At 32.4% G+C, this 18409-nt stretch overlaps 1 protein-coding gene across 1 annotated transcript in view; it reads left to right on the top strand.

The window, feature by feature from the left end:
• The window catches only part of LOC143251889 (carbonic anhydrase-related protein 10-like), a 193492-nt gene extending 176091 nt beyond the window's left edge, over positions 1 to 17401 (top strand). Inside the window, exons 6-10 of the mRNA XM_076503222.1 lie at positions 3343 to 3409; positions 10583 to 10737; positions 11450 to 11581; positions 14254 to 14296; positions 15582 to 17401. Coding sequence (XP_076359337.1) covers positions 3343 to 3409; positions 10583 to 10737; positions 11450 to 11581; positions 14254 to 14296; positions 15582 to 15613 — 429 coding nt within the window. The 3' untranslated portion in view covers positions 15614 to 17401. The remainder of the gene's footprint in view (positions 1 to 3342; positions 3410 to 10582; positions 10738 to 11449; positions 11582 to 14253; positions 14297 to 15581) is intronic.
• The last annotated feature ends 1008 nt before the right edge of the window (positions 17402 to 18409 follow it).

The following is an 18409-nucleotide window of genomic DNA, read 5'->3' as shown; positions in this document are numbered from 1 at the left end:
TTATATTTATCAGATATCACGAGTTGTGGTTTCGTAAAACACTGTTGTGTTGTAACTAGAAACAAGTTGATGTTTTACACGTAAAGACTAATTATATACACGAACACTGGTAACATTCGAACATCCACACTGAGGAACTGAGTGTTACTCTTATAATGCACAAACAGCTTTAAAGTGAGAAAAATATTTCGAAGTGTCACACAGTTTCGAACTTTGCTCGCTAGCTGCAAATACACAGGTTTTGTCCATGATGATTTCTTAATTTAGAAATGTTACATTTATTCACTGTAGGCAAGAGACGCAATACATGATTTCACGAGAGTTTATGTCAGAAGCGTTTGCATTTGTTAAGTACGAGCGGTTTACAGAGTACATTAACACACAGGTTTCTGTTCGAGTTTTATGTTTCGTGAATTACGTTTAACAAAATTATCATTGTTGCAGCGAACATTAAGCACGTAATAAATCACTAACACCATTTGTTTTATTACATTTTATATAATAAATCAGTAACACCATTTGTTTTATTACATTTTATATAATAAATCAGTAACACCATTTGTTTTATTACATTTTATATAATAAATCAGTAACACCATTTGTTTTATTACATTTAATATAATAAATCAGTAACACCATTTGTTTTATAACGATATATATAAGAAATCAGTAACACCATTTGTTTTATTACATTTAATATAATAAATTAGTAACACCATTTGTTTTATTACATTTAATATAATAAATTAGTAACACCATTTGTTTTATTACATTTTATATAATAAATCAGTAACACCATTTGTTTCATTACATTTTATATAATAAATCAGTAACACCATTTGTTTCATTACATTTTATATAATAAATCACTAACACCATTTGTTTCATTACATTTGTATATAATAAATCACTATATAATAAATCAGTAACACCATTTGTTTCATTACATTTTATATAATAAATTAGTAACACCATTTGTTTCATTACATTTTATATAATAAATCACTAACACCATTTGTTTCATTACATTTTATATAATAAATCAGTAACACCATTTGTTTCATTACATTTTATATAATAAATCAGTAACACCATTTGTTTTGTTTCATTACATTTTATATAATAAATCAGTAACACCATTTGTTTCATTACATTTTATTACATTTTGTTTTATATTATATAATAAATCAGTAACACCATTTGTTTTATTTTTATTATTTATATATAAATTAGTAACACCATTTGTTTTATTACATTTTAATATAATAAATTAGTAACACCATTTGTTTTTACATTTTATTACATTTTATTTATATAATAAATCAGTAACACCATTTGTTTCATTACATTTTATATAATAAATCACTAACACCATTTGTTTCATTACATTTTATATAATAAATCAGTAACACCATTTGTTTCATTACATTTTATATAATAAATCAGTAACACCATTTGTTTCATTACATTTTATATAATAAATCAGTAACACCATTTGTTTCACTACATTTTATATAATAAATCAGTAACACCATTTGTTTCATTACATTTTATATAATAAATCAGTAACACCATTTGTTTCATTACATTTTATATAATAAATCAGTAACACCATTTGTTTCACTACATTTTATATAATAAATCAGTAACACCATTTGTTTCATTACATTTAATATAATAAATCAGTAACACCATTTGTTTTATTACATTTAATATAATAAATCAGTAATAACACCATTTGTAACACAGTAACACCATTTGTTTTATTACATTTAATATAATAAATTAGTAACACCATTTGTTTTATTACATTTAATATAATAAATTAGTAAGACCATTTGTTTCATTACATTTTATATAATAAATCAGTAACACCATTTTTTTTATAAAATTTTATATAATAAATCAATAACACCATTTGTTTTATTACATTTTATATAATAAATCAGTAACATCATTTGTTTTATTAGATTTTATATAATAAATCACTAACATCATTTGTTTTATTACATTTTATATAATAAATCAGTAACATCATTTATTTTATTACATTTTATATAATAAATCAGTAACATCATTTGTTTTATAACATTTTATGTAATAAATCACTAACACCATTTGTTTTATTACATTTTATATAATAAATCAGTAACACCATTTGTTTCACTACATTTTATATAATAAATCAGTAACACCATTTGTTTTATAACGATATATATAAGAAATCAGTAACACCATTTGTTTTATAACGATATATATAAGAAATCAATAACACCATTTGTTTTCTTACATTTAATATAATAAATTAGTAACACCATTTGTTTTATTACATTTCATATAATAAATTAGTAAGACCATTTGTTTCATTACATTTTATATAATAAATCAGTAACACCATTTTTTTATAAAATTTTATATAATAAATCAATAACACCATTTGTTTTATTACATTTTATATAATAAATCAGTAACATCATTTGTTTTATTACATTTTTTATATAAATCACTAACATCATTTGTTTTATTACATTTTATATAATAAATCAGTAACATCATTTGTTTTATTACATTTTATATAATAAATCAGTAACATCATTTGTTTTATAACATTTTATATAAATAAATCACTAACACTATTTGTTTTATTACATTTGTTTTATTACATTTTATATAATAAATCAGTAACATCACTTGTTTCATAACATTTTATGTAATAAATCAGTAACACTATTTGTTTTATTACATTTAATATAATAAATTAGTAACACCATTTGTTTTATTACATTTCATATAATAAATTAGTAAGACCATTTGTTTCATTACATTTTATATAATAAATCAGTAACACCATTTTTTTTATAAAATTTTATATAATAAATCAATAACACCTTTTGTTTTATTACATTTTATATAATAAATTAGTAACATCATTTGTTTTATTACATTTTTTGATAAATCACTAACATCATTTGTTTTATTACATTTTATATAATAAATCAGTAACATCATTTGTTTTATTACATTTTATATAATAAATCAGTAACATCATTTGTTTTATAACATTTTATGTAATAAATCACTAACACCATTTGTTTTATTACATTTTATATAATAAATCAGTAACATCACTTGTTTCATAACATTTTATGTAATAAATCAGTAACACTATTTGTTTTATTGCATTTTATATAATAAATCACTAACATCATTTGTTTTATTACATTTTATATAATAAGTCAGTAACACCATTTGTTTTATTACATTTCATATAATAAATCAGTAACACCATTTGTTTTATTACACGTTAATTGTAATCACAAATTAATTTTTTGTTTCCAACAGTCTGGCAACCTGTCTAACGCAGAACTACGGATTCTAACCAACCAGCTGGACAATATTCGTTATAGAGGTAATGTGTTGTTTATATAACGGTTATCGCAGAACTATAGAGGTAATATCTTTTGTATATAACGGTTATCCGTAAATTGTGGATATAATGATTTATCCTTACACGATTATCCTTCAAAGATGTAGGTGATATTTAAGCTCTAAATGATTATCCATGATTTACAATTGCTACTATTTTATTTCTACGTATGTGTATCAAATAAACTTTAGTTATATTGTTTGTTTGGATTTTCGCGCAAAGCTACTCGAGGGCTATCTGCCCCTAATTTAACAGTGTAAGACTAGAAGGAAGGCAGCTAGTCATCACCACCCACCGCCAACTCTTGAGCTACTCTTTTACAAACGAATAGTGGGATTGACCGTCATATTATAACGCCCCAACGGCTGACAGGGCGAGCAGGTTTGGTGCGACCGGGATTCGAACACGCGACCCTCGGATTACGAGTCGAACGCCTTAAAACGCTTGGCCATGCTGGGCCTTAGCTATATTCTAACTAAATCTTTATTTCGTACGAACTGAGATAAGAAAGAAATAATATTTAGCTTCAGTTAACAAGTTGCACCATAAGTTATGTTAATATAATTTTACCTTAGTTAACGTTTCCAATTAACGGTTCATTGTAAAAAAAAAACTTACTCAAAGGACCTGAATCATTCATAGTCAGAATAAACATTTGATCGTCAACGTAAACAAAGCTCTGAGAAAGATCAACCGGTGTTGAGTGTGAGACTGGAGGGAATACGAAATGTACAGCCTGGTTGTAAATTATACCACTAACCACTGTACAGCCGCCTGGTGACGAGAGCAACATATCACGGTTAATTTTCATTTTTATAACGTGAACCCAAAGCACGTGTGTGTATTCCTAGAAATAAAATTGTATAAAACATCCACCTGGTGGTATACATTGACATTCAGAATTTAGCTACTAATATATATCCGTAGTTGAACAATGCTTATCGATTAGTCTGAAGGTTTGAATCAGACATTCCTCTCCATGTTATGATCAATTACTAACTTAAGAAACTGACAAATTAATTTCATAAACCAACGTTTTCGACGTTTAGTAAACGAACTTTTGAGAAACTAACAAACAAGAAATCTGTATAATACACTGTATATATTTACGGCCTTGCATGGACAGGTTGTTTAGGCACTCGATTCGTAATCTGAGGGTCGTGTGTTTGAATCCCCGTCACATGAAATATGCTCGTCCTTTCAGCCATGGGGGCTTTATGATGTGGTGGGGAATCCCACTATTCGTTGATAAAAATAACCCGAGAATGGACGGCGGGTGGTGATGATTAGCTGTCTTCCCTCTGGTATTACACTGGTAAATTAGGGACGGCTAACGCAGATAGTCCTCGTGTAGCTTTGCGCGAAATTAAAAAAAAAGTAAAAGAAACTGCAGTTTTTACTGTATGACATACATATGTATCTTATTTTGTTTAACTATATGGGAAATACAACTATTTCACTATACGTATACATTTATTTATGTTACAACTTATCTAACTCTCTATTTTTATACAGATGTTTAAAATTAGGGTTAATAATACTTCTGGTATCACACTCTAATACCGTTATATTTATTTTATGAATCCTCCACTTTTAATGCATGTCTCCAATGCCAAGCTTGAGAGTTTTTATAACTTTAAACAAAAAACCAAAAAAAACTACATCGACACTACTGTTGGGCAAAGCTTTGCGTTACGACAAAAATACCATCTTTTTAATGAGATTTTTATTTGTATCTCCCTGGTATTGGCAAGTAAATACGTTTTTTTTTTCTGTGTTGAATAACATTTAGGAAGTACTTAACATTTATGGATTTGGACTTTACAAATACAATCACGAATAAATTTCAATGTTTTGGCAAAGTATTCCACTTTTAGTTGTTCTTATTATGAAATTAAGTGGAAGCACTAATATCTACTGGCGTGGAATGTCTCGTGACATAAGTTAAATTATTGAAGATTTGAAATATTACTCACTTCACTGATTTTTCCATTTTAAACATGTTTATAACTTTAATGGTCGAAACAATGAAGTTGTTTCTGTTTCTAAACTATGTGAAAAGAAATAGATAATTAAAAACCGAGAAAAATAGCTTACGAAGTGAATCTAACGTTTTTAAGAGTATCCATCGTTTCCCAACTCTCCACAACATGATGTGTCAGTGGATTTCAGTTAGGCCTACGTGTAGTGGATTTCAGTTAAGCCTACGTGTAGTGGATTTCAGTTAAGCCTACGTTTAGTAAATTTCAATTAAGCCTACGTTTAGTGGATTTCAGTTAGGCCTACTTTTAGTAGGTTTCAGTTAGGCTTACTTTTAGTTGTACGGCAACATTATATCGAAGCTTTTATATTTCGCATTGTCCGAATTGTTTGGTAAGAGAGCGTTATATTAATATCTCGGGCAAAAAGAAATAAACGATAACGTATTATGTGATAAAGCGTTGACAGTGAGTTCCAGTCGTTAGTAAACTGTTGTTACTAAGCTATAACTTCTTACTACACTTCAATTAAGTTAACATAGCTTTTGAAAGACCTCTCATCTCCGGAAATATTGTAACATATATTACGACGTCATGTTAAAGCCTGCCTAACATAATTAACAATGGTTTACACAGTCGATAAGAATGCAGAAAGCCATGCATTACCGATTTGTATCTCACTCATTCCTTCAAAATCTGGCGGGGTGTGACCGACTAAATATTTTACCGGGCTGCATATAGTCACTTCTTATCGATGGAGCGAGCTGTAATACTCCTCGCTTCCAACTGTGGCCTCGTTATAAGTGAAACAGTTGTTCCAACTAATTTCCACTAATACTGGAAATACTGCTGACTGGCTCCTTATTTCTGTGGTCATCAGCTATAAATCAAGTTCGGTCATGCCTGAACCTTTTCCACGATCCAGTGACATCCTTATAGGTTCTTATCAAGATATTATAAACTTCAAAGAACCACTCATTCAGTGAATAAGTTCCAATTTCACTCCAGGAAACTTACCTAGCGTTTGTTTCTTGTACGGGAAAGACATCTGGGGCATATGCTGTAAATAGTACATGGGATAGAACTCCGAATTGTAGCGTTCTAAGTACGTGAACTCCATGCTGCCCCGTGGGGATAGAGAACCTAGGGAAAACTATCTGTATCAACAGTTAAAAAGAACTCTTTGGTTCACGTTTTTTCAAAAATTAGAATAAATAATTAATAACATAAAAGTTTGTATCTAAAGGCTGATTATGGAAGTTGTTTCTCATTTCTTGCCTTTTACGTGAAATAAGTGTCATTTATTAAATTAAAAGTGAGAAGTTGTAATGCAACATAAGATACACATGGTCTGATAAGTGAATGTTATAACATCTGTATTAAATGTCGGTATATCAACATAAGATACACATGGCCTGATAAGTGAATGTTATAACATCTGTATTAAATGTCGGTATATCAACATAAGATACACATGGCCTGATAAGTGAATGTTATAACATCTGTGTTAAATGTCGGTGTATCAACATAAGATACACATGGCCTGATAAGTGAATGTTATAACATCTGTATTAAATGTCGGTATATCAACATAAGATGTACAGCTACACTAGCATTACATATACAACTGTTTCATGAGATACAAATATTCGATCATATGGGATCACTTAGCCTAGAACCTAAAATTTAACAAGGAAGTAAAAATATCGATCCGATTTTAAACTTAAATTGTGTCAGAATTAAAACTATATTTTCTGTTATATCATTAACGTTTCTAATTTAAAACAACAAACCTTTTTATTCAACAGACTCTAAATTAAGAAATCAACAGTTCTGTTGTTAATACACTTATAGTTTCAGTACTTAGATTTAACAACAAACTGTCTAAGCCGGAAACTGCATGGGACGGAAATCTATACAAACCAGAAATATCAAAGTATAATTAAGGAAATACATGTTCACTGTGTCTAACTTGTTCACTGTGTCTAAGCCGGAAATTTTACTCGGTCCTGTGCGATTCCACCATAAACAGGTTTCACTGTATCTGGTTGTATTTGTTTTGCGTATCAACATGACATTAAAGCCATTATTGGAACGAGGAGCTACCAAAATGCACTGTTTTCTCTATATTTTAGGTGTTGTTAATCTAAATGATTTCTACCAATAATTATTCTACGAATACGTGACGAATTCATTTCATGAATGATCTTAGTTTTGATTGGTTCACGAAGCAATTCACCGATGTCTGATTGGATAGACTGTCCTTTTCTGCATCTTTGTTGGTCAATCGTGTTTGCACAAAAGTTATTTGTTTCACTTAGCTACGAAATGCGAGGGTAGGGTATATTGTAGGGTAGGGATATGAGTACTTACCCCTTATTTTTTTTACTATACGATAGTGAGTTAACTGAAAGCCACCTGCTACAATAATGCTGTTATTGTTATACAAAATATTTTACCAGCTTAAAAATTACTTTTATATCAACAGCATACTAAATAACAACAAAAGGTTTTTATTAACAAATATTTACACGACTACATTCTACATGAGTACATAATTCAATAAATAAAGACACTATGGTTACATGTTGGTGAAAACGTTTTGTTAACTTGTATTTGTGCTATTCTAATTAGATAGTTTACTTGTAAATAAATGCCTCTAAAATATTTACATTGTTTAATGAACTTATTAAACAGACAGCAAGTATAATTTCTTTCCTTTTCAGCATGGCTAGGTGGTTAAGACGTTCAACTCGTAATCTGAGGGTCGCGGGTTTGAATCCCGGTCGCACCAAACATGCTCGCCCTTTCAGCGGTGGGGCGTTATAATGTGACGGTCAGTCCCACTATTTATTTGTTGGTAAAGGAGTAGCCCAAGAGTTGGCGGTGGGTGGTGATAACTAACTGCCTTCCCTCTAGTCTTACACTGCTAAATTAGGGACGGCTAGCACAGATAGCCCTCATGTAGCTTTGGGCGAAATTCAAAAACAATCCTTTTCTCGAGTTGTGACGTCAATTTAATGACAGTGAGTTTCTTTTATAATTAACCAAGTTACAATTAATTACGTAGAATTAAGATAACGTATTTTACTAATCGCGTAGCTTAATTAAAGCTTGAAGGACGATTTTCACATTTTCCATTCTCTGTTCTTTCAAGACCTGCTAGAATATCAGGTTCGACCTCTTTCTGTTTTAATCACTAGGTTTTCACTTCAACTGTTTTTCTGCTCACACGAATTCCTCCACTGAAATTACCAGAAACAAAACTTTGTAACCAACTTTAACCACACTTGAATCGTGGTGTGTCTGTGGTAATAAATCACCGCTGCCTCCTACTAATGACAGACTCATTCATCTCTACCTTTGGAAGTGAGAACTTCGTAAAATCTTAACAATTTATTTTTATTTTATTTACGCTTCATTAGTTAAGAACTATAAACAAGCTATACAGTTGCTCCAATACTTTAAAACTGATTGTATTGGATACGAGTTTATAATTACATTTAATGTATTGGCCTAACCAGTAATTACAAAAAAATTAAAATGTTTTATTCGTTTGAGTGTTAATGACATGTCTCATTTATTGGATTTAAAGTTTTGTTATAAATGGTTCTGTTCTAAAGAACTGTTTGGTAAACACAAAGCTACAGGATGAGCTGTCAGTGTTGTGTCAAATACGGGTGTCGAAATCCGGATATTTTAGGACTTTAGACGTATCGCATAGCTACTGGGAGGTCGGCATGGCCAGGTGATTAGGGCACTTAACTTGTAATTTGAGAGTCGCGTGTTCGAGTCCCCATCACACCAAACACCCTCGCCCCTTTTAGCCGTGGGAACGTTATAATATTACGGTCAATCCCACTATTCTTTGGTAAAAGAGTAGCCCAATAGCTGGCGGTAGGTGGTGATGACTAGCTGTCTTACCTCTCTCCTTACACTGCTAAATTAGGGATGGCTTACGCAGATAGCCCTCGTGTAGCTTTGCGCGACATTCAAAAACCAAAAACCAAACTAACTACTAGAGGGGTAGCAAAGTATAAGTAACAGCTGTCCATAATAAAAATCCTATAATTAAGAAAACATCTCGGTTCAGAAACGTTCCAGATATATATCTGGTTGGTTCAGGCACAGTGAAATCTAGTAGCGCGAGCTCTTCACTCGTACTCTACAGGTTCGGGATTCAAACCCACCCGCCGAACTTGTTCGCCGTTTCAGCCTTAGAGATGTTATAACGTGACTTTCCATCTCATTAATCGCTGGTAAAATTGCGGTTTTGATTATCTGCCTTCCTTTTCGTCTATTCCTTCAAACTTAGGTAACAAACTTTCTTGTTTGTGGACGTTCTAGTAAGTTAGGAAATAATATTATCCACAAAGTGTAAATAAAGCATGAAGTGCTTACTTACAGATCGGAACACAGAATCCATCGTAACATATATTTCAATGTAATTATCCACGTATTAAGTGTACATACTGTTTAGGTGTGTATGTTCGGTTTATTACTGGTGGTTACACGTAACCAAATAGTTTTTATTCTATTATTATTTCTCTTCCTTCTCTTTAAATTTAATATAATTATTTGAATGTTGTATAAGTATTGTGTACAAACATTTCTAGATAAGTCGTTTCTGTGTTGTTCTTATGTTCATTTTATTAACTAAATGTAATTCAGGTGTTTTTAATGTTCTACCTGATGTCATTTCATAGATAATAAATACAAAATATTTCTGTTATTGTATAAATAAAACTTGTTGTACGTTGCTTCATGTTATTATATAAGATACACATTATTATAAATACACGTCAGTGGAAATACATGATACTAATACACTAAATGGTTAACTGACCAGAACAATGACTTATAAGATGTCTGAGGAAGACAGCGATATGTTCTATTGAAAAATGACATGTTCTGTAAATAATCTGAAGAAATTGTAATCGCTGGACGACAGACAAAGACGTGAACCATTATTTCTTCACATATTTCGAGGAACGTGGTTTGTAAAATGAGTGAGAGGTGTACTGATTGCAGTATGACCTTTCTTCCTATTGGTAGTAATTCGTATATATTTAAAAATGTATTACAGATGTATTAATCATACTCGACTTTCCCACGGTATTTAACAAACTCAGTATTTAATTTAATAGACCTGATGTATATTGTGAACTTGTGTCAGGTATGAAAGCCCATATCGGTCATCTGTCCGTCCGGGAGCTCCTTCCTGATACAGACTTCTACGTGACGTATGAAGGGTCAACAACACTTCCAGGGTGTTACGAGACAGTTACCTGGGTCGTCATGAATAAACCGATATATATCACCAAACAGCAGGTGAGGAAATACCCAGATACTGAGTTGGTAAACAAACACAAAATTTAAGAAGCCCTACTTATACAACAACAAAAAAACAAAATTAAATTAATATAAAGGAAAACCTTTATACCTAATTCTAATTAATAACCTAACATCTAACTACAACGCCCCCTAAATTCCCGTGTCCGTTTATACTCTTCTTTCTAAGACATTTGTCCGGCAACGGTCAGTTGCAAACTCTCTTTGTTAACCTGAAGATGACCGAAGAAGGTTGAAACGTTGTTCTGTAATTTATTGTAATTAAAGTTTTAATACCCATACCAGCCATCCTGAGATACATTTTTACTTCATCTCTAATATAGGATAACTTGTTTCACGTTAATGTTTTAAAATAACAATTGTAAATGTTTGTTTCTTTTGAATTTCGCGCACAAACTAACCCTAATGTAGTAATGCAATATTACAAAGAAGGCAGCTATTCATCAGAACTCACCCCCAACTCTTGGGTTATTCTTTTATCAACGAATAGTGGGATAGTTCGTTGCTTACTAACGCCCCCACTTGTTGCATGTTAGTGTTTTCAAATAACAATACATGACTTATAACTTGTTTTACATTGATGTTTTAGGGTAACAATACATCCGTTATAACTTGTTGCATGTTAGTGTTTTACGAAACATGTGATATATTTTCTCAGTATATCGGATCTATTTGTCGTATTGTATTACAGCTGTACAGCCTGAGGAAGTTAAAACAAGGTGATGAGACGAGAACGAAAGCCCCACTTGCTGATAATTATCGTCCTGCTCAACCAGTCAACCATCGAGTCTTGAGAACAAACATTGATTTTAGGAGGGAACATGTATGATAATTGAAACTCCATTATTTACTATTCATGTATAGGAGCCATTTGTTGTTTTGAATTAAGCACAAAGCTACACAATGGGCTATCTGTGCTCTGCCCACCACGGGTATCGAAACCCGGTTTTTAGCGTTGTAAGTCCGCAGACATACCGCTGAGCCACTGGGGGCAGGAGCCATTTGTGGACACTGAACTTTGGCATTTATAGCTTTAACACTAACGTTAACACTTGTAAACCTGGCTCTACTTTTATGACGTAAGAGTGTCACCGTTTAGTGTTGATTTTTTTTTAATTGTGCGCAAAGCTACTCGAGGGCTATCTGCGCTAGCCGTCCCTAATTTAGCAGTTTAAGACTAAAGGGAAGGCAGCTAGTCATCACCACCCACCGCCAACTCTTGGGCTACTCTTTTACCAACGAATAGTGGGATTAACTGTCGCATTATAACGCCCCCACTGCTGAAAGGGCTAGCATGTATGGTGCGACGGGGATTCGAACCCGCGGCCCTAAGATTACGATTCAAACACCTAAACGCACCTGGCCATGCCGGACCTCACCGTTTAGTGTCGTCTGTGATTTTGCTTTAAGATTTACTTATTGTTCTTATTTTTTTGTAACTTCTGGTTCATATATTTATTATTTATAGTCGTAGGAGATAACGATGTATCACTTCTAGGTGTTTTATTACACAACTGTTACTATGAAGACTAAAAACCTTCCATACGAATAGAAACGATAATGTAACCAGACTTAGAAAGTTTCATAATTTTTACGCTGTTGTAAAGGTAACTGTAATTAAACTTTTCAAGCTAAAACCGTTTTTAAATGTAACTTATTAAATGATGTTGTAGTTCTGAGCAGTGTTTGAATATAAATAGTAGGTTTACCCTTCTCTCTCCTATATAACTGAGAATCTTTTAAACTACTTTTATGTACATATCGGAAATCCAGGTCGAAGAAATTCAGTATTTAGTGAAATAGAAAGTCACAGGTTGTAGGTTTGTTTGTTCACAAATCTCATCTTCTGGTCTGTTTGTTGTCATAACTTTCTCGACCAGTTGAAAAAAACACACAAAAAACTCTAGTTTAATAAAACATCAAATTCTTATGATTGTGACACATTAAGCTTCCTTAAAAGTAAGCTTACAATCAAAATTTAATTATGATTGGAAAAGGCGTCACGGGTCATTTACTGTTCGATTTTAGTCAAATCGAAAATGATTTGCCAGTAACGCCATCTACAAGAGCTAACTATATGAAGTACAAAAATGTTAGTTTCGCAGTTTTAAATGGATACCCTCAATCTAAAACCCAAGTAGAAGTAATATTTACCATTTACATAAATTCTTTTTGTCTTATTGTTATTGGTACTTGGTTAGGGCATTCCACTCGTCATGTGTGGGTCGGGTGTTCGAATCTCGTTAGCAAATTTTCTCACCCTTTCAGCCTGGAGACGTTATAATGTTCTTTCAGTCGCATTTTTTTGTTAGTAAAAGAGTGGCGTAAGGGTTTTGGGTGGGTGATTTGACTGGTTGCCTTCCCTCTAATCAGTCATTTCTGGATTAGTGACGGCTAGCAGTGAGAGGCCCTAGTGTGGCTTTGAGCGAAGTTCAATGCAAGAAATAACGCATAATTTTGCGATTAAATTTTGTAATACCAACCCACCAGGTGTCGCACCGGTAAATATGAAGGATTAAAAGATAAAGAATACGGTTTCTATACCCGTGATGAAACAATATAGATATCACATTGTATAGTTTTCTGTTTACAAACAACTAAATCAAACGAAAACATTAAATAGAAAATAGGGAAACATTAAATAATTGCATATATATGAGAAAATAACAAGGGCTAATTAAGTTCTGAAACGTTTGTAATTCTTTTCTAAATAAAACCACACTTCAGTTCTTAACCTGCTAATTATGTATTTACGACATAATCTGCTAGTCAGTTTCATCCTTTTGATCCACCCGAATAATTTATCGATTATTAATTTTAAAAAAATCAATCAGCTTTATGATTGGACTGAACCATTAAGAAGCCTTAAAAACCTGTTTTCGATACTCGTGGTAGGCACAACACAGAAAGCCCATTATGTAGCTATTATAAACAAATAAAACTGTTCGAGTACCACCATTAATCGAGTCATATTCCAACTTTATTATTAAGATACATTTCCCTGAATCATGTCTGGAATTTAACATTTAAACCAAATGAACAGTTACATGTGTTTTAGATGTTGGTTCGTAGTCTTCCATCAGGTAATTCTGAACCAATCTTACTGTTATACAGCCAAAAATATAACCGTTAGAGTAATAGGGAAAAATAATAATTTTCTATTCACTAATAGCGTCTCTCTGTTCTTTACTTGGGAAACATCATACTGTTATTACATATTTAAAACTTCTATTTAGAGATAGGTGAATTATCCCGAGCATCAATCCTCTCCAATTAGTTCGACAAACGCATTGGATATAAACTAAAATTACTTCTAATATTAAGTAGAATATTTCTCTTTTACTAAAACTAAATACAAAGCCTAATATATCGTTCCATTCTTCAGTTGTCACCGACTTAAATTATGCTTATGTATTTAAATATAACCATGTCAGTAGTTGTACAACTGATCGATGTGACCTTGCCTTTAAGTTCTGAGTAACGTTTTGATTACAGGGGAGAAGCTGCCCTACCATGTATCAGAATCGTTTCTACAAAGGTGAGTGTAGATTGAAATTAATAAAACAATCACTTCACACTGTAAGACTGATGTTAACAATTTAAAAATCGACAGAGAAACATATTTCAACAGAAAGGACCGGTGTCTTTGTGATAAATATTCTAGAATGTTTTCATGCTACATTATTGACTAATTGAAACAACCAGTATGGTTTTAGAATGTTTTAGTATTCAATTCTGCCATGTTTTCGTTTATTCTTATAAACAGTTGACAAGGTAGAAAGTCTTCCGATAAAAATAATACATTATGGTTGTTGTTGTTTTCAAATTCTGTGAACACACAACAAAAGCTATTTAAGATGGGACATGGTTTTTATACTGAGTTAATGATAATGGTAAAACAATAATCTAGTTCCAGATTTTATACGTAATAAAAATGTCTTATTGCAGATAATACTAGGATAAAGACATCCCATTTGGTTTGCCCTGCCAAATCAGAACTTCTGATGTTGTTTGGAACTTCATAGTTTTAACCTCAACATGACTTCATGACTTATTTATTACGCATTTAGTTTGAGTTTTGTTCTCTAGAAAACAAACATTACTAATATATATTTTATAGGGTAAAATAGAAGTCAGAAAATACGCGTGAGTTATCAGTGAAAATTTAAATTATGTTACAACCAAACTATGATACTAAACCATCTTGCTTTCCACGTGATAAAGCTGTCGACTAAATTCTACATATCCTCGTTGTCAGACGAATGTTTAAAACTGTGACTTATCAGTCACGTGTGTTACATTGTAGAAGCTAAAAATAAACATATTATTCAAAGTAGAAATTAAGATGTATCAACCAAAAACTCTTTTATTTTAATTAATGCAATATATTAGCTTTTGGACAGGATTCACCACAAGTGGTATAAATCAGAACATGTAAACAAGTTTTTCTTTTCGTAAACTTCTTAAACTCGTGTAAGTTTCAAAATGTAAATTTAATTCGGTTTGAAACAATAAACAACAATTAGAACTTGTATCTTTTTATTATTATAATTTTAATATTATAATCTTCTGCAATTTCCATGATGTTTAATACCCCGAGGAAAGACAACATTCGAATATAGAATATCGGAGCACATTTAGTAATCAGACGAAGATAAGGGAATATATTTTATTTTGGTTTTTATAGTAATAAACATTATACATAAATATTTTAAATTGTATTTCCTGAAATATAAGTACTGTGAAAATTGTATGATGAAAATTGAAAACGTAGAGGACCTGTTTTTGTGTCTGTTTTATCTTAAGTTTCTTTGTTTTTTCAGCAAATTCGTCCTTGTGGAACACGGGCTCATGATTTATGTGGACGTCAAAGTTTATGTGTTTATAAGCAGTCTCATTGGATAATTCCAGACGGTGGGCGAATAACATTATTTTATCTACTTTGTCAAATTCCACATCGGCTCCTCTAATCAGACAAAGAAAGATACGTTATTGGCAATCAAACTGTATAATAGAGAAGATATTCATGTCTGTCGTATACCATGAGAAATAATCCAGGAATGAAACATACAGGAAAATATCTGGAAAAAAATTTGACTTTTTACATTTCTCCTAAACTCCCTTCAACCAATCTCCGACTCCAGATATCCAATATCAAACGTAACTCCCTACAACCAATCTGAAATTTAACTCCATATATCCAATACCAAACGTAATTCCAGATATCCAATATTAAACGTACCTCTCTAGAACCAATCTGAAACATAACTCTCTATAACCAATCTGAAACATAACTCTCTATAGCCAATCTGAAACATAACTCCACATATCCAAACTAAACGTAACTCCCTACAACAAATCCGAGACTTAACTCCATATATCCGATATTAAACGTAACTCCGTACAACCAGTGTGATTCATAATAATCCTTCACTAACTTCAGAGAAAGTGGGAGACATAAAGTAAGTACAACAAATATGACCTACAGATAAAAGCTATAGTAAACAAAAGTATTTTCATATATATTTGGTGATGATGCACATTTTAAATGTGTGATATGGTGAAATTTTTCACTGGTTTAAAACCCACAAACAGTTCAATAACGTGGATTGTACTCGTAACATCACGTCATGTTTACAGAACACAAAGATAAGTTTCACTGGCAATAACTAGAACTACACGTCACACTAACACTAGTACATTTATAATTTACGACTTTACTAAAAACTATTTTATTATATCACCAATCTACGGTACATACGACAGAGTAGTGGTTAAGTAACCTATATCACACTATATAGTTACAACAAAAGTAACAAACACCGTGGTCAAGTGGAATCAGCATGCAGTTTAGATAAAAGTAACAAACACTGTGGTCACGTGGAGTCAACATACAGTTTAGATGAAAGTAACGAACACTGTGGTCAAGTGGAGTCAGCATACAGTTTAGATGAAAGTAACAAACACTGTGGTCTCGCAGAGTCAGCATACAATTTAGATGAAAGTAACAAACACTATGGTCACGTGGAGTCAGCATACAGTTTAGATGAAAGTGACCATCACTGTGGTCACGTGGAGTCAGGATGCAGTTTAGATAAAAGTAACAAACACTGTGGTCACGTGGAGTCAACATACAGTTTAGATGAAAGTAACAAACACTGTGGTCACGTGGAGTCAGCATACAGTTTAGATGAAAGTGACCATCACTGTGGTCATGTGTTGTCACCATACAGTTGAGATCAAAGTAACAAACACTGTGGTCATGTGGAGTCAGCATACAGTTTAGATGAAAGTAACAAACACTGTGGTCACGTGGAGTCAGCATACAGTTTAGATGAAAGTGACCATCACTGTGGTCACGTGGAGTCAGGATGCAGTTCAGATAAAAGTAACAAACACTGTGGTCACGTGGAGTCAACATACAGTTTAGATGAAAGTAACAAACACTGTGGTCACGTGGAGTCAGCATACAGTTTAGATGAAAGTGACCATCACTGTGGTCATGTGTTGTCACCATACAGTTGAGATCAAAGTAACAAACACTGTGGTCATGTGGAGTCAGCATACAGTTTAAATGAAAGTAACAAACACTGTGGTCACGTGGAGTCAGCATACAGTTTAGATGAAAGTAACAAACACTGTGGTCACGTGTAGTGCATACAGTTTGTGAAAGTAACAAACATTGTGGTCATGTGTAGTCAGCATACAGTTTAGATGAAAGTAACAAACACTGTGGTCATGTGAAGTCAGCATACAGTTTAGATGAAAGTAACAAACACTGTGGTCATGTGTAGCCAGCATACAGTTTAGATGAAAGTAACAAACATTGTGGTCATGTGTAGTCAGCATACAGTTTAGATGAAAGTAACAAACACTGTGGTCATGTGTAGTCAGCATACAGTTTAGATGAAAGTAACAAACATTGTGGTCTCGTGGAGTCAGCATACAGTTTAGATGAAAGTAACAAACACTGTGGTCTCGTGGAGTCAACATACAGTTTAGATGAAAGTAAAAAACACTGTGGTCTCGTGGAGTCAACATACAGTTTATATGAAAGTAACAAACACTGTGGTCATTCATGTGTAGTCAACATACAGTTTAGATGAAAGTAACAAACATTATGGTCTCGTGGAGTCAGCATACAGTTTAGATGAAAGTAACAAACACTGTGGTCTCGTGGAGTCAACATACAGTTTAGATGAAAGTAACAAACACTGTGGTCTCGTGGAGTCAACATACAGTTTATATGAAAGTAACAAACACTGTGGTCATTCATGTGTAGTCAACATACAGTTTAGATGAAAGTAACAAACACTGTGGTCATGTGTAGCCAGCATACAGTTTATATGAAAGTAACAAACATTGTGGTCACGTGGAGTCAGCATACAGTTTAGATGAAAGTAACAAACATTGTGGTCTCGTGGAGTCAGCATACAGTTTAGATGAAAGTAACAAACACTGTGGTCTCGTGGAGTCAACATACAGTTTATATGAAAGTAACAAACACTGTGGTCTCGTGGAGTCAACATACAGTTTATATGAAAGTAACAAACACTGTGGTCATGTGTAGTCAGCATACAGTTTAGCTGAAAGTAACAAACACTGCGGTTACGTGGAGTCAGCATTCAGTTTAGATAAAAGTAACAAACAC

Source organism: Tachypleus tridentatus, chromosome 6 (genome assembly GCF_004210375.1).
Source record: "Tachypleus tridentatus isolate NWPU-2018 chromosome 6, ASM421037v1, whole genome shotgun sequence".
In the NCBI taxonomy this organism is placed as follows: Eukaryota; Metazoa; Arthropoda; class Merostomata; order Xiphosura; family Limulidae; genus Tachypleus; species Tachypleus tridentatus.
This window is presented reverse-complemented; position numbering and strand designations above follow the sequence as displayed.